The sequence below is a fragment of the Triplophysa rosa genome, linkage group LG7 (assembly GCF_024868665.1).
Source record: "Triplophysa rosa linkage group LG7, Trosa_1v2, whole genome shotgun sequence".
Taxonomy (NCBI): Eukaryota; Metazoa; Chordata; class Actinopteri; order Cypriniformes; family Nemacheilidae; genus Triplophysa; species Triplophysa rosa.
Window position 1 is genome coordinate 21,354,989 of NC_079896.1, and position 26,540 is coordinate 21,381,528.

General features: G+C 39.5%; 2 protein-coding genes across 2 annotated transcripts; one reads left to right on the forward strand and one right to left on the reverse strand.

Moving 5' to 3' along the window:
• Positions 1 to 1,896: 1,896 nt before the first annotated feature.
• On the reverse strand, positions 1,897 to 2,211 carry rprmb (reprimo, TP53 dependent G2 arrest mediator candidate b). The gene has a single exon (XM_057338957.1). It carries the CDS (start codon positions 2,209 to 2,211, stop codon positions 1,897 to 1,899), a length of 315 nt encoding a protein of 104 aa, XP_057194940.1.
• A 4,177-nt stretch (positions 2,212 to 6,388) lies between these two features.
• Positions 6,389 to 20,586, forward strand: kcnj3b (potassium inwardly rectifying channel subfamily J member 3b). The gene is made up of 3 exons (XM_057338399.1): positions 6,389 to 7,770; positions 8,346 to 8,562; positions 18,455 to 20,586. Exons 1-3 carry the CDS (start codon positions 7,093 to 7,095, stop codon positions 19,168 to 19,170), a joined length of 1,611 nt encoding a protein of 536 aa, XP_057194382.1. The 5' UTR covers positions 6,389 to 7,092; the 3' UTR covers positions 19,171 to 20,586.
• Positions 20,587 to 26,540: the final 5,954 nt, after the last annotated feature.

The window sequence follows — 26,540 nt, forward strand, 5'->3', positions numbered from 1 at the left end:
GGTGATCTGGCGACGGTATTAGACCTGACTCTTCATCCCAGTCGTCTCGGTCACCTCCCGCTCTGCGTCATGAACTCAACCTTCATGAAACTAAACCAAACAGAGCACTTTTTGTCGATAAACAGCAGCCTAGAAGCTGCCTGGTTTTGTCTGTGTCGGATATTAAGATGAATGAAAACAGAGATAATGTGTGTTGCTTAGATACCAGTGAAAATGAGAAAACATATTTGATGTTAGCTATGGAAACTTTTTCTAATTTTTATTCTTTTTTTAGGCACTTCACCTTCATAGCACACCGACTATATACTCTCTCATCATTAGTTTAATGTTAAAAATTCCTAAACTGTAACACGGAGAGAGAGGAAAACCTCGCTCTTTTGTGACACTTTCAATTCTGGTGTTTATCATTTGCACATCTGTTTACTTAACCCTGTGTAGTGGAGAGAAAATATTTAGGAGGTGTATAAACACTGCTCCGGATCTACGGGGTTAAAGTAACAGGATGGTCTATACTGCTTAATGGATGTGCGTCATGGCGGTTGCCTGAATGTCCTCTTAGTTTACATTATTAAGTAAATTATTAACTTGTTCTGTTGTTATAAGACCGTTTGTATCGATTCTCAAGTTTTGTTTGTGTGTGTGTTTCAAATCACATCAATTTGTTACTGTGTATTTCACAGTTTATATACTAGGCGGCGTCTGAATCTGTTAGATTATACAGATGACCCCATGAACTGTGTGTTTATCTGATTTTGTTGTTAAACGTGCTTAACAAAGACTTGAACATAACTATATTAGGTCATAATCCCAGCCCATGCAGTCTCATATTCATCACACATATACAGTATCTGCTTCTGCAGATTAAAAAAATGCAATGAATATAGTTATTTTAGACTTGCCACATGGCAGTGTTTTATGTAATTATGATTAGTTCTCTGTGGAAGAAGTTGAGTTAGAAGTTTTGAGGTCACATTGACACATGGATATCAGCATTCCATTTATCAGTGGCCAATATACGTCACTGGAATTGTACAAATAGGTTTTTTCATTCAGCGTGATACAGATGCAATGTTACAATAATTATAAATCAGTTTTGCTAGAAAGAATATACAATATTTTGTAAATCTTTGAAAAAAAATTCAGTTCTAACAAAGTAAATGACGTTCCTCCAAATTTAAGCACATGACAAAAATATCACATATTTAATTTCATATACTAAATGTCATAACACACAAAACATACAAATATGTATTTTGCTAAAGGAGTTTTTTGTACAATGTCAAAGATTTGCTTTAATTTCAATAAACATGAATTGCAACAGTCTCATTACTCACAACGCATGCAACAAACTGCAGTTTGTTCCACATGTAGGTTAATCATTTGAATATTCAGTCATTTTTTCATTGCCATTGAAGAGGGCTAAACAGTTCCATTCGTTTATATCCTGTAAATACTGTGCACTTGCTGAAGATGTTATATTAGTTCCAGTCGAGAGATCTCCCACCGTATCTTTTCTCCTTGTCTCTGGGGAACCCACTGAAAACCACATTCCCATTGCGCATGACTCTACCTCCCAATCTTGGTGTTTAGTGGTAAATATATCTGGGCTGGTAATCGTAAGGTTGTAGATTTTAACCGGCAAATGACCACAATTGAATTACTTATTTCACTCAGGGGACTGTCTCTGTGGTAAAAACAACTGTAAAAATCCAAAAGTTTCCGTTTTTTCTAATTTGGTAGGAGGAACAACACATACCAGGGGATCTTTTGAAACATCTCTTAGTTTCTGGAGAACAAGGATAGTTTCCCCAGGCAGAGAGTCTCCCATTTCCAGCTCTTGCGTCCCACCTGTCCCGTTTCTATCCAGGGCGCTGCGACCGTGGAAACTTTTACGCACTAGTACGGTCCCACGATAACCGCTTCAACGTCCTTTGACGGTCTTCTCTCCGTGACCAGAAAGTTGATCATGCCCTCGGATTTAATAAGCAAGTTACAGCCTAAAAAGAATATGCCGAAAACCACGGTGAGCGCGAGCACGCACATGACCGCGATCTGCACCGTGCGCATGATAAACGCGCTCCGCTCATCCAGCGCCGTTGACTCGAAACCGCTGTCCGTCACCACAGAGGACAAATTACAGCACGAAAGAAAGCTCTCGCTGCTTCTGTTGGAAAATAAACCACTGTCTGTGTTAAAAACGGTTGAATTCATTTTGAATTATTCTCCGGGGTCTTTTGGAGAACAGGAGCCGGTGTGCGAAGTTTTCTTCAGTTCTTTGAAGTCACAACAGCAAAAAAGATCTTAAAGGGTTAGATGCAGACGCACAGAAGTGGGGCCGGTTCTTGAGGGACCTGTTGTTGAGGTTATTGGGGTTTCGGACTGGTGGAGGACAGGGGTCTGACTCCTAAGAACTCACACAGTAAAGGGTTTAGTGTTTAGCGCTAACTGTCGTTTTGTTCACATTGCGCCCCCTTTGACACAAACCGAAAATGACAGAGCGGCCCGACGCAGACACATATTAATACTGTAATAATAATAATAATAATAATCATTCTTATTTATAAAGTGCCTTTCCCAAGGTCAATATTTTAATCAAGTACCTGCTAACACGTATGACATCCTGAGGTTTTATGTACCTAACTAAAATCTTAACCAGCTGTTATAAAAGTGACTGTATAAACTCTTTTTCTTTTTTACATTATTTTACATTTATGCATTTGGCAGATTGTTTTATTCAAAGCCACAAACAGGCTTTTGAACATGTTCTACTTCTATAGGCCTATTGTAGAAATGTTAATGTTAACTAATGGAGCATGTTGTCACACTATGTGGAACATTGTCAAACACAACTGCTATTATATTATAATATACAACCATCTATTAATGTAAACAGTGAAATAATGATGAAACACAAGCTAAGGCGTTAAAAATATTAAACCTTTTGGCGAATAAAAAATGTATAACATTACATATAAAGCCTATACTATCATAACCCATGAAAAAATACACTCTAAAAATACACTACTAAGAGCTTTTAAGCCTTTGGGTTAAATACCATCAATATTATGTCGTTGTGTGCCTGTTTAACTCAACTTTATTTTATATAGCGCTTTTACAATTTTCATTGTTACAAAGATCATGTTGATCATGTTTACTCATACATGATGCTTTACTGTCATACAGCAGAGGGCAGAGTTGCTCTTTCCAAAAAGCGTCTAAGCGTCTAAATGACTGGAGAAGGCTGGCTGTTTTTTTTCGGGGGTTTTTGGCATGTGAATATCTAATGCGGGCAGTTGTGTAATGTTTTAATTACGGCCATGTTGATTACACACAATCCAGTTCCTACTTTTAACTCAAACGTTTTACAACCCATTACAGTCTGAGTTGAAGAACACATTAATGCATAATGCTGTGACGTTCACTTGGTTCGATGTAAATTCATAATTAATGAATCCGCATAAACCCTGTGGAATCTGCTTTGTGTTTGTAAACACATGGATGTCGAACCGATGGTTACCATGGAAATGCGCGGCAGCGATTTTTCCATTAGAAGCCACCAGGGGTTGTGCATCGTGGCTGTTAAAGATAATCTTTTTAATACACTTTTGTTGCCACACTGTAAGTTGAAGAACCACGTGCCCCAGAGACGCATTTAATATTGTTTAGAGCTCAGTAGTATTCTTATGCCGTTTCAGGGTTGGACGTGTCTTGAACAGCACTTAACAGCATCAAAGCTGTTAGATATCAGGCGTATAATACGTTCTAAAAGCCCCTTTTGTAAAGCATGCAACAGTGGGAGGAGGAATCGATCGTGGAGGGTGCTTAGATCCTCTCGTACCTGGCCTTTTAATCAACGGCCCGGTAAACAGGATCTGCGCAATGTAAACACATTCCACTACGCATCTCCTGGAGCGAGACCGTCAGCGAGGGCCTTAAGAGCAGTGTTGGGGGTCCGCTCTCATGTAACCTGTTTTACATGAACTTACTGTCCAAGATCACACTCTCTATGTGTATGAATCATCAGACCTGTCCAGGAAATAGAGAGAGATATGTGCTCTCAGGACATTGTGCTATTCCTGTCTGGGTGTTTCTGAGCACAGCAAAATGTGCTCTCTTCAAATGCTTTCACGGAGAGCTTGCTTCTCTCCCTTGGTGGGGGTGGAGGCAATGAGGGAAAGAGAGAGAGAGAGAGAGAGAGGAGGAAGAGTGGAGTGGGTGGCTATGGGTAGAACATGCTACAGATGGAAGAGTAGAGAAATTTGTCATATGGAGAGATTCACAAGGAGAGGGGTTGAGAGATAACAAGGCAAAGGAGAAGCAAACCTAATTCAGAAGCATGGGAATAGAATGCAGGGAGAAATTCATGGCATTTCTTTGTTGTGTGTTTTTTAAAGGAAAGAATGATTTGATTTGAAACGACATTATAAATATATACATAATATTGTCGTATGTTAAAAATCAATCACATTTTCAAGAAATGTACTCCAGTAGCGATAGATTGTAAAAGAATATAATTGTGCATTATTTATATTTGTATGAATGGAAGTCTAAACTTTTAAGGGATAGTTTACCCACAAATGAAAATTCTGTCATAATTTGCTCACCCCCATGTTCATTTCAAACCTGTATGACTTGGTTCTTCCGCAGAACACAAAAGAAGATATTTTGAAGAATGTTGGTAACCAAACAAAGGCGGTACCCATTGACTTCTATTGTATGGACACAAAACCAATGCAATTCAAAATGGGTACCGCCATTGTTCGGTTACCAACATTCTTCAAACATCTTTTGTGTTCATACGTGTTCTAAATGACAAGGGAGTAGATAAATGATGACAGAATTGTCATTTTTGTGTGAAAGGCTGTGTTATGTGGTAATGCAAGTCATGTACCCAGTTAAGACTTTTGTTAAACAAATATGTGTGGGATCTTTTTGTCACGTAATGAGTCTTCAAGTTACATAACAAAATGCATTTTAAATAGCCGAAAGCAGTTCTCCTAAATCACGACCTAAAACCCAGACTGTGAAATGCTTCTGATTCTAGACGGAAGTATAAAGTAAAGGACGGTTGATTTTTATATGTTGGTGCAGTCTTCACTCAGATCCTCTTTCTAAGCACTGGGGACAAGAATGTTTAATGTCAGAGCTTTTAAAGGCCACCGCTTTGAACAAGTCTGCCATCTGATTATCACATGAGAGGAATAGCTGTTACTGATTGGACCTTTCCAACCTGTCATTAGCTTCCCGCTGTGCTGATGAATCTATTTAGTAAACAAATAGGCATTTTCTTGTCAAGAGTCAAAGAGGGCAAGAGGGCGTTTTAGTTACTCCGCCAGCGGTGGTAAAAGTCCTCTCACATTATTAAAACCATAATGTGTCGCTCTCACCGGCGACATCATTAGAAGCTGTCTGGGCATGTTTTGTCATGTTTCATTCCGCTCCATCAGTCCTGTTCCAGCCCGATAATTATTTCTGTGGGTCATTTGAATGTTTTCCGGAGAATCTTGAGGAAAACCTTTTTTGGCATGAAGCAGTTGCAATTTGCAGTCACAGTGTGCCATGGTGCTTTTAGACAGCTGCTAAAGTACATGATGCTTTCTAAGCCCGCTGTTGATGCTTCCGTGTGCCGGAATGTCCTTGGTGCAACACCCTTAAGCATGTTCTACCCGATACTTCACAACAAACTGCAAAAAAGCATCCTAATGGCGCATGTCTTTAAGAGGAAAAAAGACCTAAATAAGTGGTTTCAGCAAAAGGACTTAAATAACCATCGACTTTGAATTTCTCAACCTTAAGCAAGGGCTGTATTTGTCTCTGCTGCTAAAATAGCTACAGTAGTACACACACACAAATGCACACCGTGTATGTGTGAGTGTGAAACCTATTATAGGATATATAATAAAGCTCAGAAGTGATGTGGGAGAGAAAGGCAGAGAGAGAGAGAGAGAGAGAGAGAAAGCCCGCTCTGTCACAGTCCACAGTCTTCCATTGTGGATAGTACTGACACTTACACAGCAACAGAGTCAGTCCATTACAGGCTGGGAGCGATTTACATGATTCCAAAATAACACACTAATAGAGCCCTTATCTTCTAGCACCCTGCCTGGCTTGATATGGGAACAGATGGGATACCTCAAACCGGACAAATGGGTGCCAAACAAGGAGGTAGTGAGTGCTTCAAGAGTGTAAAAACATGACGTTTAATACTGGGTCATAAATGAGCTATGATCATAACAGTATGCTTTCCGAGGTTTATTAAATGTGATGTGACAGTTTATTAATCACCCGTATTGTCTCCATCCATCATTTTGGCACACAAAGAACCCAATATATTACAAGCTGGACATGGAATTATTTTCTGATAAATCGGTGGTAAACGCGTATCTTTATAGATTACGTTATGTGTTGCACGGTTCATAGAATGAGAGAGAGACGTATTACAAGCGCAGCAAAAAGAAAAAAAAGAGGTATCCAACACAAGAGCACGTGTTCATTCCTCCCCCACCTCCCAGCTCCACCACCCTCTCCGAGAAGTTTCTCTTATTTGTCGGGGCTGGAGATGGAGTTTGAGAGCACGAGGCGCGCAGTGCGCAGAAACCGAAAACGATGAGAAGCCGAGCCGGAGCAGATAAAAGATCGCAGCGCCTGGCAACTACGAAGAACGGCGGTGAGTGAAAACTTGGATAGGATCGTTTGGGCGTCAACCAGCTCGCGTCTTATCAATTTGGTGTGATACACCTGGGGAAGGTGGAGGAGGGTGCCAACGCACTTGTGCTACACTGCGCCAAGCCAATCATAGATAAAAAAATTACTCAGATCCATATTTTTCACGTTTAATAGCGTTGGCGGACTGAGTCTTATTTAGTTATGCGGATTCGGGGGAGAGACTTGCAGCGTTCTGTCCCAAAACAAGCGCGCTATTATTAACAAAACTCCTGCGTTAAGACTGCAAAGCTCGTTCCACACTGTGACTTTTTGTAATAGTCTGCTAAGAAATGCGGGAGACTTGTACAACCCAAGTGTGAAACATTCTGACAGGAACGAGCGCACCAAGACATTCTCCTTTATTTGGGATAACTTTAGCGGCGAAGGATGTCAGCGTTGCGCAAGAAATTTGGGGACGATTATCAGGTGGTGACGACCTCGTCCAGCGGCGGCGGGTTCAATCAAGCGGCACCCGAGAAGAAAAGGAAACGTCAGCGCTTTGTGGACAAGAAGGGCCGATGTAACGTCCAGCACGGGAACCTGGGAGGCGAAACCAGCCGGTACCTGTCGGACCTGTTCACCACGCTCGTGGACCTCAAATGGCGCTGGAATCTTTTCATCTTCATCCTTACCTACACGGTGGCGTGGCTCTTCATGGCCTCTATGTGGTGGGTCATCGCCTTTATACGCGGAGACCTCAACCAGGCCCACGATGATAAGTACACACCGTGCGTGGCCAACGTGCACAACTTTCCCTCAGCTTTTCTGTTCTTCATCGAAACCGAGGCCACTATCGGTTACGGTTACCGGTACATTACAGACAAATGTCCGGAGGGCATCATTCTATTCCTCTTCCAGTCCATCCTGGGCTCTATAGTGGACGCTTTTCTCATCGGTTGCATGTTCATCAAGATGTCCCAGCCGAAGAAACGGGCGGAGACGCTGATGTTCAGCGAGCACGCGGTTATTTCCATGCGTGACGGCAAACTGACTCTCATGTTCCGAGTGGGTAACCTGCGCAACAGCCATATGGTCTCCGCGCAAATACGCTGCAAACTGCTCAAAGTGAGTATGCAACTGTAACCAATTAAAACAAAGAAACAAGATCGAAACTCCTCACACATCATATTATAGTGAGGTTACATAACTGTATTTCATAATTAATTTACATAATTAAATCTCAGTATAATCATTCTAACATCAGTCTAACCACTGTGGAAGCTTTACCTCAGATTATCAGGCAAAGGAGATAGAAGCTGTAATTAGATTTTGGCTACTTATAATGGACAAAGTATTGATCTGCTTTGACCTGTGGATGCAGTCTTACCCTTTCAGTCACTGTAGATGCAGAAGACCAGTTTTCTCTCGCTCCTCCTCTCTCTGTCTCTCTGTCTCTCTCTCTCTCTCTCTCTCTCTCTCTCTCTCTCCCTCCCTCCCTCCCTCCCTCTCGCTCAATTTCACATTCAATTCAATTTTACTATAAGTGTGTTTTAATAGCATGGAAAACACTTTACATTTGTACTGCCAAAGCATTTGCATACAAATATATGTTCCCCATGTGTACATTAGTAAAGGTAAATGATCAACCTCACAATTGTAATTATTCTAAATGGTTCTTTGTCTGCTCTTGATTTCTTTAGTCCCGCCAGACTCCCGAAGGAGAGTTTTTGCCTTTGGATCAGCTTGAGTTGGACGTTGGTTTCAGTACCGGAGCTGACCAGCTTTTCTTAGTTTCCCCTCTGACGATCTGCCATGTGATCGACTCCAAGAGCCCGTTCTATGACCTCTCGCTCAGGTCCATGCAAACAGAGCAATTTGAGATAGTGGTTATCTTAGAGGGGATCGTGGAAACCACCGGTAAGTCTTCATGATCACACATATGCAGTATGAAGTACATTAGACAGCTCAGTGACGTAACAAATAGGCTCACATGCCAAAAATTCAGAAGATCCGCCAATGTAAAATGTACGTCTAGAGTCATTTGAAATTTAATTCACATACCACTGTATGGCCCATAACAATGGCCCAATATTTCCAAGCAGAGATATAAAAAGAAAATATAATTTTTTTTAAACATGGTTATGTTTTTATTTGCACCACAAATGTGCAGCCATTTTTTTACAAAAGATTTCCCAAATTATGATAAGAATGTTATATTCTAGGAATATAAGAAATTGAAAAAAATCTCCATTCATTTTGATTGAATTGTGAACAGCATTTCATATTCCAATACTTTACAAGTCTTCTAATGCAGCTGAGTTTAGTTTCTCAGTATCTGTATTTTGAGCTACATTTGTATTGTGTGTCTGTAGTTGTTGTTTTTTTGCACATTTTAGGGCTGCAGCTATCGATTCTTTTACTAATCGAGTATTCTACTGAATTTCCATCGATTAATCGGGTATTCGGATAAAAAGTACTTTTTCTTTATTAAAAAGCAGTACTAAATATACAAGAGAAAATAAGACAGGTCTCTTAAAGGAACAATACAGCATTTTTAGGAGGATCTATTGACGGAAATGCAATATAATATTCAAAACTATTTCTTCAGAGGTGTATAAAGACCTTACGTAATGAACCATTATGTTTGTAATACCTTAGAATAAGCTGTTTATATCTACATACAGAGCGGCCCTACATGCATTGAATTCGCCACCATGTTTTGTACAGCAGCCCTAAACGGACAAACAACTCTACAACGCGCGTTTCCTCTTCCTCTCCCCTGCGGTATAGTGGTGAAACAGATCGTGGGATGATCCGTGATCCGTACAGATCGTGCTGTCCGGTGCGGAACACATGTGACCCGCAGATTAACTGAAAGTTTATTCATCATTGAGTAAAAGAGTAATACGCACTCTCGCTCGCTCTCCAGTTTCAGCTCCAACGTGCTCTCGCTCTCTCTCTCTCAACGTTATCTGGACGAGTACAATATTAAAGCGGTTCCAGATAATCAATGACGCTCAAAACTGCTCCGTCACACAGCTAATATTACAACAACAACATATCTTGGTATGTTAGTATGTTACTCACATACTGATCCGAATCAAAGCATCCTCCTAGAGGGTGATTTTTAGACTTTCTCTCCAACGTCTCTCTGCTGGAAAGTATATATGCTAAAAGCCATGGGTCCTAACGCTTAAAAGTCTTTATAATATTAGCGCAGGTCTTTATAATATTAGCGCAGCTTTTATTTTGGCAGGTTGTCGGAAGGCGCTTATTTTTTAGTATGTCTGTTTCTTCACTCAAACAATAACATGTTCGTGAAATAAACTCTCAGAGCAACTCTGGAGGTAAAGTTCATGTGTTCATGTCCTCATTCGGCGCAGACGCAGATAAATTTATGAGCATCGCGCGTGTAGCACGTAGTGATGGGAAGTCCGGCTCTTTTCTGCGAACCGGTTCTTTCGGACAGTTCGTTTCAATGAACCGGTACAAAAGACCGGTTCACCGATTCTCTTACGCGCTGACGTTAGTGACGTAATGACGTCACTCGCCCTAACGAAACACGTCAAGTCTATCATCCCTACCGGCTGGGATGAAAATACACTCGGCACATTCAAATATAAAACCAAAACCAGTAATCATAACTTCTGTCAGTTAACACATCACGTCATGATCTGTTTCTTACATATACATTTTGCAACTAAAGCACCCAAATAGGCAAAGTGAAGTGCAGCAAACTATGACATTTTAAGTCTTAAAGATAAAAAGTGAATAATTAATCTTCATCAGCATTTTACAGAAACTATATGATCCATGCATAATTCAATACGATTTATGTGTTATTAAATAAACTTACGCTTTGCCAGATTGCCCCATATATTTTAAGTACTCGGTTCACGTGCGCTCGTAACATTAGCACAGCATCAGTTGTCCACACTGTTCTGTAGCCTCACGGTGAATCACGCATGCTCACTAGCTAAGCTCATCGGTTCTCACTCAGTCAGTCTGTCGGACCGACTCGGACGTGACCGAAAGAAGCGGCTCTTCGGTTCGTGTACTGCTGAATCGAAATCTGTTGCGAACCGGCTCTTGACTCGAGAACGAGAACCGCTCTAGCAGTGGCATGAACGTAAACGGCGCTGCACATTGGTTTACGTACAGTGATAAGGCAGTAATAAAGTCCTAAACATCTTTCCAATGTGCTTTATAGCCACGTTTAGGTTTGCAGTGAAAATAGCGGCCCCTGCTGTTCAAAGAATGTATTGCGATTCAGTTCAAGCCTCAACCGAATTGAATCGTCACTCATTATAACCGATTTTCAACCGGCTCACGGTGAATCGTTACATCCCTACAAATCGGACATGCCCGACAGAAACGGTTCTCGTGACTCTAGATTCTTCTAGTCTGCGAGAGCGATTAAAGGAATCCGCTTGCTTCTCATAAAGAATATGTTTGTACAAATATTTATGACCATTAAAAAGTGTGATCTGTGTTCAGATGTTTATGTTCATGTTGCAAATGTAGTTTCTTATATGTTGAACCGGTTCACAAATCAGAATCATTACGTATCAGCTCTCGGTTGGTTCAGTGGTGATCCGAAAACTGTGGCAACCGATTCTTGAATCGAGAACGAGGATCGCTCTAGGCGGAGCGTTCGATAGAACACGCCACTGCACGCATGCTCACAATATCAGCTAGCTTAGCTATAACTTGAATAGCTTCTCCGCTCGTGCTTAACAGTTCAGTCCAGCATGTAGTAGTGTACTGTTGGATTTACTGAAAAGTCGTTGATACTGGCTGGTTTATTTTGAGTCGGATGGGTTTTCATACATGTCAAAAGTGAGTAACTGAAGGAATTTGTGGATAAGTGCTTTTTGTAGACGCGAACCGTTTCGAACGATTCAGTCCGATTTGGTGAACCGGTCCTAGTAGCACGTTAAACTGTGCAGTTCATTCACGCAGAACAGTCAGATGACATAAAAAACAGGATTCGGCATCCACAAGTCCGCATCTAGTTTGATGGACTCAATGCAGCCGGAAAACAAGTTTCACTCGCAAAATAGACTAAAACTAAGTAAAATAGCAGATCACCATTTCAATAAGCTATCAGTTATTTATCAGCATGAGAAACACATGTGAGCGTGTGAACAGACTAAAATTCGTGTCTCACGGTGAATGCGGGAGACTTGAGAGCCCTGTAACATGAATAGAGTTTAGCGGGCTGTGCGTCAGTAATAACGGTCCGTGGGGAAACGCAGTGCTCCGTGTGGACTGTAGTTAAATGGATTAAACGAGGCTTCGAGGCAACAAAAATTGCCTCGATTATTTTTTTGTATTCGAATTACTCGAGTTACTCGTTTCAGCCCTAGCACATTTATTGTCCCCAGTCAAGAGTGGAGTATTTGAGGGGTGGTGTGTTATAGACATGTGTCTAACTGTAAATAGTATGTGTGAGTCATTTTGAAGAAGCAGGTTGGCTGGTGTGTTAGCTTTTAACTATTTAAAAGATTGTACATCAGTGTCTTCTACAATAAAGAGAGAGATATTATGTAAGAAGATGTGATACACAAAGTTAGTCTCACGCTTTTCTCTCTGCCTCATGGTTCTGAGTCTGGCATGCTTGAAGATTAAGGCACCTGTCAATCAAATCACAACTCACCTTTAGTTTCTCACCCTGCGGCATGAAACATATCGATTTACAGAAATACAGGCACGTAGAAGTCTGTACACACAATAGAAACATACCAATCTGGCAACGTACACACATACCACTCAAAGGCTACAATGGTGTGAATTAATTGAAAAAGAATAAGAGAAAAACATTATAGAATGAAATCATATACTGTTCCTCGTGGACGTGCCATCTGATTATTCCGCCCACACAAAGTGGAGGGATTTGTGGGTAAAAAAAGAAAAGAAACAGAAAAAACTGAATTATGTACAGTTAGTCAGCACTCTGTTCTCCCCATTGTGAATCAGTTTCCATAGCAACTAAATCGGCCCCTTCTTAAGCGTTCTCCATACAGTAAAGTCGTACCGGCTGTCTGAAGTATGGAGACAGAACTTGTGTTTATCAGCCACATAAATCAAACACTAATTACTACTTATCAAATAAGTCGTTAGACATTTTTAATTATGTCCAGTAATTATGTCTAGGTTTATGACGTGTGTGTGCGGCGATACAGCACAAACTTGTGTGTGTTTTCTGGTGGCTTTTCATCTTTAAAAAAATCTGTTTTTCCATTCGGTCTATAAGCTCAAACGTCACATATATGAGTCTCACTGTGTGGCTGGAGGAAGATTTTGACATCAATACGATAGCTTCTTTTAGGCAGAGAGACAGTGACTTCCGGGCCAAGGACTCATTGGGGACAAGCCCAGAGCCATTCGTTGCTCTGTGGGGGAAAAAAAAACATGACAGCTGTGTCCGCATTCACATCTGCTGAATTATTTACTGCATTTCACATAAAACAGCCCCCTTGAAACTGGCAAAACATTCAAATATAGCGGAATTTTACAAAACAAAGAAGATTCAAATATGTATTAACTATTGAGCATTTTCTGTAAAGACTATTCATCTTGTCTGTATTTCAAATAACTTCACAATTACGAAGAAATGTTAAAGCATATATGATTGGAAGTTCAAAATCGTACTTACTTTATTATCATACTTACTTTATTATCATACTTACGATGTACCTGGAATGCTTTTTTGTACGAATGACACATTTTCATGCAATAGGTTTCCAGGGAATTGAACCGATACAGAATCCAATTAATATAGGTCTAGATTTATGTTTAAAGGCGTTACTTAAAATAAGATCACAAAAAAATGTGACAATTACTCCCTCTCACAACTTTTTTGTATTTTTATTTGAGCTTTCAATAGTCATCATGTCCCATATTGTTTATGTGTCCCATATTTTTTTGAATATGGAAAATATCTCTCGCAACCCTACAAGAGAATGCTACCTGAATTGTTCAGAAACTTTTGTCAAGTCATGTTTACTGTCATTTCTCACTGTGTGGGTAAGAAACGAAACACAGTGTCTCCAAATGACAAGGCACATCTAACAATGAATAGTAATATGAATAAGTACAGTAATGACTAGTGTCTAAAAATGAAAATTAGAAGCACAATGAAGAAATTCATCCTATTAGGCATTAACATTTTGGGATATTTTTATTTGTTATAATAATTATGTATTGATCTCATTATTGCAGACTATTTTGAATAATTCCTATTGAGACAAATTATTGAGCACTTTACTCAATAAGTAGTTTATTTATTTTTTGCTCTGAAATGAATCTTTACATTTTATAGTAGCATCTTCAACACGTGTTCGTTTGTGGACTAGCAACATCACTTCCAATGCTCAAAATGAAAAAAGTGCTCCTTTATCTTATATAAAACTTAACTTAAATTTTGTGACAGCTTGACCAATTATTCATGAAATAAAAAAATACACTACTGGTCAACTGTTCACATGCATATGCTTAAATGTTTGATATTAGTTTTGTAAAGAAAATGTAACTGTGCCAACAATGTATTTTCTTTCATTACTGGCTCAGTGGTTAGAGCATGGCACTAGCAATGCCAAGGTCATGGGTTTGATACCAGGGGATTGCACGTAGTCAGAAACAAATGTATAAGACAATGCAATGAAAGTCGTTTTGAATAAAAGCGTTTGCCGAAAGCGTAAATGTAAATTACAAAACAAACATTTTTTAAAAATGTTAAAAAAATTTGAAGTGGATGAAAGCGCAGACAATAAAAGCCCAAAATTTCTTTCAATAATGTTTGAAAAGCCCCTGAAGAAGCTGGTTGGTAAAATGTCAAGAGTACATTCTCACGAACTTTAGGCAAAGCATGGCTACTTTGAAAATGATAAAATGTGGGATTTTAATCATTAATTCCCTATAGTAACATTTGTGTTATTCTGTCATTTTAATGAGTTTACTATGATTCTAAAATGTGGACAAAGAAAAAAATAATAAAGAAGAAGAGATCTATATTGTATATAAAATATAGATTCCATTATTTAGAATGAAAAAACTCTTTTTAAAAAAGAATTTTTGGAATGAAGAAAGAAGGTTTGGAACGACATGAATGATAAGAGAATAGACCATTTTCTAACCATTTATCATTTCCTCTCTTGCCTATTTATGCAATCCGAAAACATGATCAATTTAATGGATTATGGTTTGAGCACAAGACACGGTTAAACAAGATCTCTCTTATAGGATTGTATGAACCAGTGAACTCCTGAGACGATCTTGAAAAGATCGTTTATCTTGATGTTCATCAAACCATAACTGCCGCTAACATCAATAACAAAAAGAGAAAAATACTGAGAGATGTAATGAGATATGTTTGTTTTGACATGCAGGAGATTTGCTCAAAAGAGCATGACACGAATTGGGCCGACACAAAGATGTTGCTGTCAAACAGATCCACACACATTTACGTTTTTGCATTTTGTAAGCAGTTGCATACAAAGCAACTTCATTTAAGGTGTATACGGATCACACCCTGTGGTCTTGGCATTGTACAGTACATCATGTTGATAAACAATCCAGTGATTTATTGCGATAATTGCGATTTATGTTTCCAGCAGTTATGTTATTACTGAAATCAAGCGGGTCAAAATAGCAACACGAAGGTCTGACCGGTCTGACACCTGCCTGCCTCACCGGTGAATAATGGCTAGATTGATGCGTTTTAGTACAAACGGAGCAGCAAGGACACATTTCAGCCATCTATGCTCGGAACAAAGCGTGTATTGGCTTTGTTTATTTTTAATTCCTGGCGTGTTATTACAGAATCTCTGTTTTATTGTGTGTGCTTTCAGCAGAGAGAGTAAACACAGCGGCTCTCCGCTACCGTCCCGTGGGGCCTCTAGAAATGGAAAGGGAGGCAGAGCCTCATCCCCCCAGGACCCCACACTGTGTGTCAGAGAGATACAGGAGAGAATCGGGCCCTGCTGCATGGTCAATAACCGTTCAGAGCATCCAGATAGTAGAGTTTACTGTTATCTAACACCACAGAGTGAGAGACAAAGAGAGAAAGAGAGCAAGCGGAGGAGAGTCATGATGCTAATTATGGTGGGTGGAATAGGTGTGTTAGGAAGAAACAGTAATAGACTGGAACGTGGAGACATTATCAAAGTTCTCGAAGCTCAACTGCAAGGTCTTGCAGTAACAATGCAGTGTTGCGGGTTTGAGTCCCATAGAGCCAAGTAAACAATGCCCGAAATGCAACACAGTCCTTGACAAAAGCATCGGGCAAACGTATAAATGTAAATGCAAAAAGCGAGTGAGAGAGAGAGAAAGAAAGACCGAGATGGAGAGAGAGCGAGATGACAGAAACAGGTCAGGCAGAGCACCTCTGTGGCAACAGAACCGAGCACTTGATGACGGTCACCATAGAAACAGATTATCCCTCTTGGAAATATAAATTGTTCTCATAACTGTCAGACGTTGAAGTGTAGCGATACCATTTTTCCTGGCAGAGACTAATGTGCGCAAATGTTTCTCCCAAACCCAGAAATGAAATTTGTCGTAATGGAAGAATACGGAACGGTTACGTAAGGCGAATTCGTGGGGAGCCAGACCTGATTTCGACTTGCAGAGCCCTTACCTTTCCCTCTTCCAGCTGACAGCGGAAAGCCTGTTAAATATTTCATAAGATGAATAATATTATGTTATACATCTAAACCCAGGATTTGTCAGCTTGGAAAGCTAGGATTTTTACTGTAGTAAGGAAGGATAACCGTGTTTATGCGCGCGGTAGAGCGTAGGCGTCTCGATGGTCATATGCGGCGAGGAGAGAAAAAAGAACCATCATGACTTTCAAAAATGTATAATGTATGTTTTGTCTCCCTGGAGTTTTTTTTTTTTTGTCTGAGGTTGTCAGAAACCGTAACAGCTAGACTCTTTTTTTAGACTGCGCTTGGTTCTTTCTGTCAGGAGAGCTGCGCTGTAGTCTCACCGCTTTCTAAACACCTTTCCTGCTCTTCAAATGAACAATGTCCTCACAGTCTGTCTTGAGGAGCAAACTCCTCAAATTTTCCGGGTGAATATCAAAAAGATACAGTAAGGGTACTCTGTATTACGCACAATGTTACTTTTCAGATTGACGATTGTCTTATCTTCGATTTTTCATTAATTGATGACTTATGGAGAAGGCTGTGTTGCGAATGTGTTTGCTTGTTAGGGGGTTTAATAAAACGAGCTCTTTATAGTGAGGGTTTTACACGCTTTAATTAAGAAGGGATGTTCGTCCGTGTTGGCGATACACAGATCTAATCAATTTCCTACAGATAAAGCTCTTGTTTTCATCCAACCAAATGGACCGTGAACAGACGTCTCCATGGGTGTTGCTCAACAGTAAACGTTGCCTGTGTGTGTGTGTGCGTGCGTGCGTGCGTGTGTGTGTGTGCGCGTGTGTGTGTGCGTGTTCATGTTTGTATATCCCGGTGGGGACCTAAACCTGAATACACACCAACACATGGGGACTCGTGTCACCGTGGGGACCAAATTTGAGGTCCCCACGGGCAAAAAAACGAATAAATTGTACATAACAATATTTTTTACAAATCTAAAAATGCAAAAAGTGTTCTATGATCTTTAGGTTTAGGGATAGGGGATAGAATATACAGTTTGTACAGTATAAAAAACATTACGCCTATGGACTGTCCCCACGGGGATAGTCAACCAAAGCGTGTGTGTGCGTGCGTGTGTGTGCGTGCGTGTGTGTGTGTGCGTGCGTGCGTGCGTGCGTGCGTGTACACAGTGTCAGTAATGCAACTATTAGTTTTAGTCACTCAACTAAACCACTGTAGATGAAAAATATCAGTATGTATGTATGTTTTGTTTCAAAAGTGTGGGAAATGAATGTGTTGGTGGATGTGACAAAAAAAAGTATGCGAGAGAAACATACTTTCTAGGATTTCGGTGAATTAAAATGTACAAACCAGAAGCAATAATACCCAACAAATGGATGGCTCTTTATAGATCACAAAATAGTTATTTTATTTTCATTTTCAAGCGCCCATTTATGTTGAATAGGGACCGTTATGGATGCGACCATTCACTTAGGTGGCTTTCACACTTGAAGTTTGGTTCGGAACGGGGCACGGTTCGCATGAAAGATCGCTAATGTGAAAGCTGTTACCGAACCCGAGACTACCTGATGTATTTACTTCAATAAAACAAATGAGATGGTAGCGTTGATGATTCGAGCGAGATCATTACATTCGCGCAGTGAGAGTCCAGTCAGAGCGGCAAATAAATGGTAATACGCTGTTTCCTGAAAATAGTCTCTCTGCATCAACAGAAAGCCGTCTGCATGCAACGTATTTAAATTAAACCCAAGAGCCATTTACTGTGCTGCGCATAATAGCACCAAATTATTCAAAAACACAAAATATGAATCTGCATTCTGTTTTCTATCACGCGCCATGCATGTTGTGATGACGTAAGATGAACGCAAACGCACCAGGGTTCGATAGAATCAAGGTGAGTGTGAAACCAAACCAACGCTGCGGGAGGCGCAGGAACAATCCTCCCCAATCTGAAAACGCCCTTACATGACTATGGAAAACTATGCGTTACAAACTTTTGGAGAGACTTAACGTGGCTATTTACCACCAAATATTGACATCTGACCTATCAGTATGATGAAAACCTTTGGTAAAAACTAGATTTTTTTCATCTTAAGGTTGACATCTGCATGGAATTTCTAAACCATTTTCCTTAAATGAAAGTACAACAGAATATTAAGGATTTTCTTCTTTTATGATCCCAGGTATGACATGCCAGGCTCGCACCTCGTACACAGAGGATGAGGTCCTTTGGGGTCACCGTTTTTTCCCAGTCATTTCTCTGGAGGAGGGCTTCTTCAAAGTCGACTATTCGCAGTTCCACGGCACCTTCGAGGTTCCCACGCCGCCGCACAGCGTTAAAGAGCAGGAGGACAGCTTGCTACTGTCCTCCCCTCTGACAGCCCCCTCGCTCTGCCACAGCGCAGGGGGGGTTACTGAAGGCAGCGGCATGCTGGAGGGTCTGGAACTTCAGAGCGACGCGGAAACTGGCTCCGTCAATATAGCGACCCCCATGCCCACCACCAAACTGCCCGCCAAACTTCAGAGGCTAACGGGGCGCGACATCCCCATCCGGGACGGGATGCCTCGCAAGCTCCTACGCATGAGCTCGGAGATCACCTACAACCTGGGGGACCTTCCAGTCAAACTCCAGCGAATCAGCTCGGCTCCAGGTGTGGCAGAAGAGAGGCTTCAGTCAATCAGTTCTGTGCTTGGCCCTATGGAGGACAGGCTGGCTCCCAAGCTGGGCGGAGTTGAACCCATCAGCCAATCAGTTACAGACCTTCCGCCAAAGCTCCAAAGGTTGGCTGGAGGTGTGGGAGTGGGCGGAGTCGGAATTGGAGGAAGAATGGATGGTCATCTGCCTCCGAAACTTAGAAAAATGAATTCCGAGAGGTTCACAGGGTTTAGTTTCAAATGAACTGACTTTTATATATATAAACAAACGTTTTTCCATTTACCTCCTTTGAAATTGCAATCGAGTCAAATGGACAATCTATACTTATAATTTATATATGAATAAAATGTTAGAATAATGCTAATCTTCTGCACAATCTGGCATGTTTTTACCATAAACAGCATGAATAAATTCATTAAAAAACACCTATTTATAGGTACTATAGATATTATAACAATATTCAACACGTTATACTAGCCAAACTTCTTTTGAGGGCTTACCTATATATTATGTATATTCTAAAACAAAAATAAATACATCAATAGGATTATCAGAGATCAACATCGGTGTTCCCTGATAATCCACGCTAACTAATGTTTCTAAAAAAAGCCAATGGCTATAGGCCTAAGTTAACCATGAATTGTTTTTATTTAGTTTTGGTTTTTTTGTGGATTGATTGTTGTGCTTCACAATAACACATTTAAAGATTAGTCACTATGGTCTTTACACCAGGAATGGGTGCATTTGGAATTGTGAACTTTTGGAAGAACTGACTCAGGTTTTGTTTTGTTTCATTCTCTTGCATGATCTATCATTTCATAATCAAGCCAGATTGAGAATTAAGCCTTAATCATAAGGTGCCAATTGTAAAATACTGTAAAATACCAACCACGACAGCCCAATTGTAGACGTGCAGTTTAAAAAGCATTCAATAAGGGAATTTAAAGATGTGCAAACGTCACTTTTCAAAGCTTTTTGAGCTGTCTGTCAAGGGACACGGAAGCCTTTCGGATCACAGTATTTCACATTTGGCTCCCAGTACTTTGCTGAGTTTGTACATGATGTTTTGTCAATGATTGTTTTTCTGCCCTTCTCTGTTTAGCAGTTTAAACCTTTTCTGACCTGAATGACTTGAGTATTGTGAAGAGATGGGGAAGTACACCATCAAAGACAGTAAAGAGCACAATGGATGTGTACATCTGTTTTAATATATTTCTAGATAAGACCTTGTCAACATTGTTATGGATTTGTTTAACTCTTGTGTTTGGAAAACCGAAGCAATAATATTATGAATTGCAGTGAAACTTCTGACTGGATAAAAATCATGTTCTTTATGTTGACCTTAAATGGTTTTACAGTTTTCTATTTGTGTTTATCTCAATACGTTCTTTTCTTCTTCTGAAGAGAAAAATGACAATGCCGACTGGAGTGGTTTCTGATACTGTAATAAATGTGTTGTGATGTGTAATATGTCTATTATATGAGGAAACTTGAAAGATAAACCTCCACCTGAAGCCATCAACGTGAAATGAATACAGGTTCTAGATGGACTTGCCCGTGTTTGAAGCCTTTATGCTCATTAGTATTGGCAGAGGTCTTCTCCACAAATAAAGCAGTTTGATCTGGTTTGACCCAGCTGTGTGGATGATTGGCAGCTTGCTGCCCGATGCTGCTCATTGGAGTCACGTAGATTGCTTCAATTGTCCTAAGAATTCCATATTTCTGCTGTCATTCTAATAGACTTGTGTTTTGTTGAAAGCATTTGTCTGTGGAGGAGATCAGTTAACTATATACTGTATTAACCATTAACCAGTTGTAATGGTTAGAGAGTCGGACTCGTGACCAGAAGGTTGCCGGTTCGATTCCCAGGGTAACGACTGAGGTTATCCCTACATGCTCCCCGGGCACTGCAGTGATAGGTGCCCACTGCTCCTGGTGTACGTGTGTTCTCGACTTGCTGTGCGTGTGTTCACTACTGGATGGGTTAAATGCAGAGGTCACATTTCGGGTATGGGTCACCATATCTGACAAATAGGTCACTTTCACTTCACTATATCAGCTTCGTTGTACATTAGCAAAAAATGAATGAAATGTATGAAATATTCACTTCTCAGTTACATTGAAAAATGTTCCCTGCAGAAAATAACAATAGAATTTGTGATGGTTTCCATTAAAATGAACCATTAGCTTTTTCAATTAAAACGTTACAAAATTCTTTTTTGTAGTGTGTTTTCGGCATTATTTCAATAGGATCCCTGCTGAAAAAAAAACAATAGAAACCATTACAAAAATTCTAATGGTTTCCATTAAAATACCATTATGAACCATTAGCTTTTTCAATTAAAACCATTACAAAATAAAATGTTCTAGTGTTTTGTATGGAGGACTAAAGTACTCTTATTAAAAAATATTAATTAATTCAGTGAACCACTAATAAAATTCTCCAATTTATTTTGCAACAATTTAATCATTAAATAATTTAATTAACCATTAATTAAATTTAAACATTTATTTCCCCTGAAAATACATCACTAATTGTTCAATTTTTTTCACAATGGTTACTGTCAAAAACGACTTCTGCGTTAAAACGTTTTAATAATAAAAATGCTTTTTGCCTCCCCCAAAAAAGTTTTTTTAAATAAGTAGAAAGATTTCCAAAAGCACGTTTTGAATAATAATAGGAAAATTATTTCCGAAGACCGATTTCACAACAGTTTTAATAATTAAAGAGAATATTTCACAAACATCAATCAACCTGAGACTGGGTGGTACTGAATATTTTCAGGGGAAATTACAAAATAAATGTTTACATTTAATTAATTTAAATTAATATTTTAATTATTTCATTCAGAGTACTTTAGTCCTCCATAGTTTTGGGCATTATTCCAGTAGAATTAAACATCCCACCGATAAATTTCATCATATACCAGTAGAACCATTACAGTTTCCATTAAAACCGAGACAAATCCCTTTGAAACTATTATAACTTCTTTAATGGTTTCTATTGTGTTTTTATTAAATTAAATCCAGTAGAATCAATGGTGGGGTTTTAAATTCTATTGGAATAATGCCCAAAAACATTACAAAAAGGAATTTTGTAATGGTTTTAATGGAAAAAGCTAATGGTTCATAAAGGTATTTTATTGTAAACCATTAGAATTTCTGTAATGGTTTCTGTTGGGGTTCTATTGTTTTTTTCAGCAGGGATTTTTTCCACCCTGCTTATAGAAATTCTAATGGTTTACAATAAAATATCATTATGAACCATTAGCTTTTTCCATTAAAACCATTACAAAATTCCTAGTGTGTTTTGGGCATGATCCATTATCCCACCTATAGAATCCATCATATACCCATAAGACACCATTATAGTTTCCATTAAGACCAATGCAATTCCCATTAAATCCATAAAAAATTCTAATGTGTTTTGGGCAGGGTTCTGTTGTTGTTGTTTTTCAGCAGGGTTAATATACCATTTTACCTTAAAGGAATAGTTCATCCAAAAAGAAAGTTTCTGTCATCATTCTGTCACTTGAAACACAAAAGACATTTTGAGAAACGTCTTATCCATACAGTGGGAGCCAGTGTTGTTTGGTTACCAACGTTCTTCAAATCTTTTTTGTGTTCTGCAGAAAAAAGAAAGTCATGGTTTGAAATCACATGAGGGAGAGTAAATGATAAAATCATTTTCATTTTGGGGTGTACTATCCCTTTAAGAATTAATTTCTGTTAATTCTAAATAACCCTTAAAATAACTTTTGTTGATGTATACTTTAGGTTGTGTAAATCAGATTAACCATTATATTTCTGGAACCGGATAATTTAGATGCTACCACCTGAAGCACATTACATTACATTATGTCTACGTCACCAAAACATTTTTCACATCTTATAATGAAACTGACACAAAACCCACAGACACCTGCCTGCTAAAAGGTCAACTGTGCTATCAGTCCTAACACTGACAAGTCTGAAAAGTCGCACGCTTCTTACAATTTATCATTCTTAAATGAACTACTAAAGCTCTTTTAGTGACCACTTGGTTTTTCTCTTCCAGCAGCTATGCAAAATGTGTTCTTTGAATAATAAAAGTATGTGTCAAGTCGAACCAGAAGTCAGCCTGCATCTGACCCAGACTGTTCTTTGAGAACAGAGGCTACGTGAAACACGTGTGACGTTTACGTTGGATATGAAACCCGCAGAGTTTCCTCACGGTTCCCTGTAAGGTGACTCCCTAGATGTGACTTTCCCAAGAAACATTAACACATTAGCTCTCCACAGGGGACCAATAACCTGAACTTCTATCAGCAGGAAGCTAATTATAAAAATGTGCGCATCTGCGTGTGTTAGAAATGGAGATGTCGAAATACAGAGGGAATATTATCTTGTCATTAAATGTCAGATCCAGATGAAAAGAAGAGATTTTTGAAGGTCAGCCTGCTCTGCTTAAAGACCTTGCTATGACCTGCTGATTTCTTTAGAGAGCTCTACCATCCCTTTCAATTTATTTTCCCCTGCAGCCTGATGTCAAACGCCCCTTATGTCATTTCATCAACTTCATACTAGGTGATTTAATCCGGTAAGATTAGCTACGTTAATGTACTTTCAAAGAACCATTAATGACTTGTTTCTGCTCTCAGATGTTGAAAATTAAATCGCTCTCGTTCTAAAGTGAGCTGTTCTCATAGAGAAATTTTCATAGAGATGAAAATAGGCTCTTTCCCATTAATTATAGCGAAACAATGGCTTTTCACAGTCAAATGATTGTTTTTATCCAAGGTGGTTAGAATCTCCAGACGTCTGCGGGTCAGCATTTGTGTGCATTATGAACGGATCGGATTGCGGTATAAATGTTAGTGTGCGCCGCTCAATAGCAATTTTACTGTTTAAATTGAGAGACGGTCACGAGGGACAAAAATGTTCTCATTCGCCTCTCCACATAGGGTTGGCACTGGATGCATTTGCCCGTAGTGAACTGTTGAAAGGCAGGCTGGGTGTGTGGGCAGTATCCCGTCACACAGAAGAACAGGATGCACTATGCGTGTGGATTTTCCCTGCAGAGACGACATTCTCTCTCTGTTCTGAGGTGTGTGTTCACTGTGCCATTTACCTGCTCATTGTGTCGGGGGAATGGACCTAAGAGAGTTTGTGTCAGATTATCACCCCAATTTAACACCTGATTGTTTCATAGAAGGATTACAGAAGGAAAGAAAAGGAAGATGAGTGGTTGTAGAGTAATAAATTGGATCATTTTAACGCCAAAATCTGAATGGATGATATGTCAGATTCATTGCTTTGGAATAGGCCTAGTTTACCCAAAAATTACAACTATTTCATTATTTACTCACTCTTATGTGATTTCAGACTGGAATGGCTTTCTTTCTTCTGCAGAATAGTAAAGATATTTTGAAGAACGAACCAAACAACACTGACCCATTGACTTCCACTGTATGGACACAAAACAATGACATTTCTCAAAATATCCTCTTTTGTGTTCCACAGAAGAAAAAGTCATATACAGGTTTAGAACAACATGTGGGTGAACGAATAATAACAGATTTTCCATTTTGGGGTGAACTATCGCTTTAATACAGACAGTTCTTTTGACTGATGGTGAATTATTAATAGAAAAGGTCAGGTTACCATCATACAGACAATACATTTTACAGTTAGTACAGTACGTCCTATGAAAAAATGCAATAATTACCATTCTCTATATTTCAGAATTCTACAGTTTTCTGTTATTTCTTTATTTCCTTATATTGTTTGTCCTTTGTGTTTCTACTGCACGTACAAGTGTGTATAATACTGTCCAACACTGCAAAATTATGAAAAGCTCTCTAAATAAAATTCCACTAATAAATACACAAAATACAAAATATTTTTTTAAGTTAAAACAACAAAACATTTTTACAGTGTACAAGCCATTTTAGCATATTACATTTTTACATGAATTGAACTGGCCTACTCCATAACTCAGCAACTCACCACCGCCAAAACGTTCCATAGAATGACTTGTTATGCTAAATTCGATTGTAATTGAATTTTTAACGGAGCAAATTCTTTTTGCAATGAAAGTGGAATAGAAAAAACTAACATTTTGACTTGTGAATTCTAACTAATAGCTATTCATCATAAGACCTCTAAACAATAAAGCTGTTTTCACATCATATTTCAAACATCTTAAAAGCATTTCTCTTATTGGTTTTGAAAAGTGTCTTCCAATGATTTGTCACTGTTTTCAAAACCTTTTGATGGCTTCTGTTTTTAATCCAAATGAAACCTACTAACCGGCCATAAAGCACACAACAACACGGAGAGGTTGATGAATGGCTTTAAAAAAGGCATTGCTTTACTGGAGTGAAAGAAGTGTGTGGGTGTTAAGAACGATCCGTTTTGTGAGGCATTGTGCAATGTGCGCGTGCACCAGTTTACCTTGGTGCCCGGCGGTCAAGAGGTCTTGATCAGATTTGCGCGCACTGGACCGCTTTCATCATCGCGTTTGTAGAAGCTGTTCTTATGGAACCGTGAGGGCGTTAAACCCTACCACGGCTCAACAGCGGCCCTGGCATATAGATGCATAATGATAAGATCTCATCATTGTGACAGTTTATGCAACTGCCATTTCCGTCTGTCACTCTTTCCCCTAACCATGCAGCGCGAGAATGCGACGTTATCACGTTTTCTCCGCACCTGCTTTACCAATTGTTTTGTGACAAACACATGTAGGCGCGAGGTCGCAGTTGTCATGTCACTGGCCATAATAACATCCATTACATCAGACTCAATGAGCGCGTTCCCGCAGACGGCAGCCCGTGATTAACTGGTCTGTCACCCATCATTTGACGCGCCATTTGTCAGTCTCACTCGGTGCGTTGCGTCTTATAGGGGCAGCTCTTCAAACTGCAACATTGCTGCAGAGGCCACATGCTAAGAGGACTGTGCTATGAATGTTTTAGCAGACGGCGACTGCAACGCTACAACAGAAATAGAAACAGCGCTAGAGTTGAAGGCAGCCGGAGTACAGTATGGGAACGGTTGCTAGGTAACGCCAGAGCCCGGGCTCGCGCGGAGCATCCTTGCGTCCCTTCAGCGGTGCGATGAGGGAAAATAGATGTGCCTCAGTACTGTCGTTACGGGCGGTATTGTCATCACAAAGACTTGTTTTATGTTAAATCTGTTTGATAGGTTATAAGACACGCAAAGACAAAGTTCTCATTTTTCTTTTGGTCGCTGGTGAAAGAAAGAATCATGTGTTCGTAATATGGTTCACTTCAATCCTAACTTCTCTGCTCAACGCTGCATGACTAAAACTGTAGTGCATTACAATGTCTTTGGCGCCCTCTGCCGCTTTTATACATCAAACAGCGTTCAGGACCATTTTTACCCATTACATTTTCTTTCTTTGCTTTGCTTTCTAAACTAGTGTGCTCCAAAACACATTGTTGAGGGAATTTTCTAAGTTGTAGTTGATCTTTTACCTATTAAACAGTATTATACTCTGGTTTATTAGCCTACTGTTGTTATAATAATGTACATCTCAGTCATAACTGACTCTTTGTTTGCGGTTTTTGTATTATTTGTGAAAACAATGAGCGAACACCAAATCATGG

What these genes read in the sequence shown, in the direction of transcription:
- kcnj3b (XM_057338399.1), top strand. Translation starts at nt 7,093, where the DNA reads ATGTCAGCGTTGCGCAAGAAATTTGGGGACGATTATCAGGTGGTGACG. An exon ending in TACGCTGCAAACTGCTCAAA is followed by an intron (nt 7,771 to 8,345) that starts GTGAGTATGCAA and finishes TGATTTCTTTAG; the next exon opens with TCCCGCCAGACTCCCGAAGG. An exon ending in GGGGATCGTGGAAACCACCG is followed by an intron (nt 8,563 to 18,454) that starts GTAAGTCTTCAT and finishes TTATGATCCCAG; the next exon opens with GTATGACATGCCAGGCTCGC.
- rprmb (XM_057338957.1), bottom strand. Translation starts at nt 2,211, where the DNA reads ATGAATTCAACCGTTTTTAACACAGACAGTGGTTTATTTTCCAACAGA.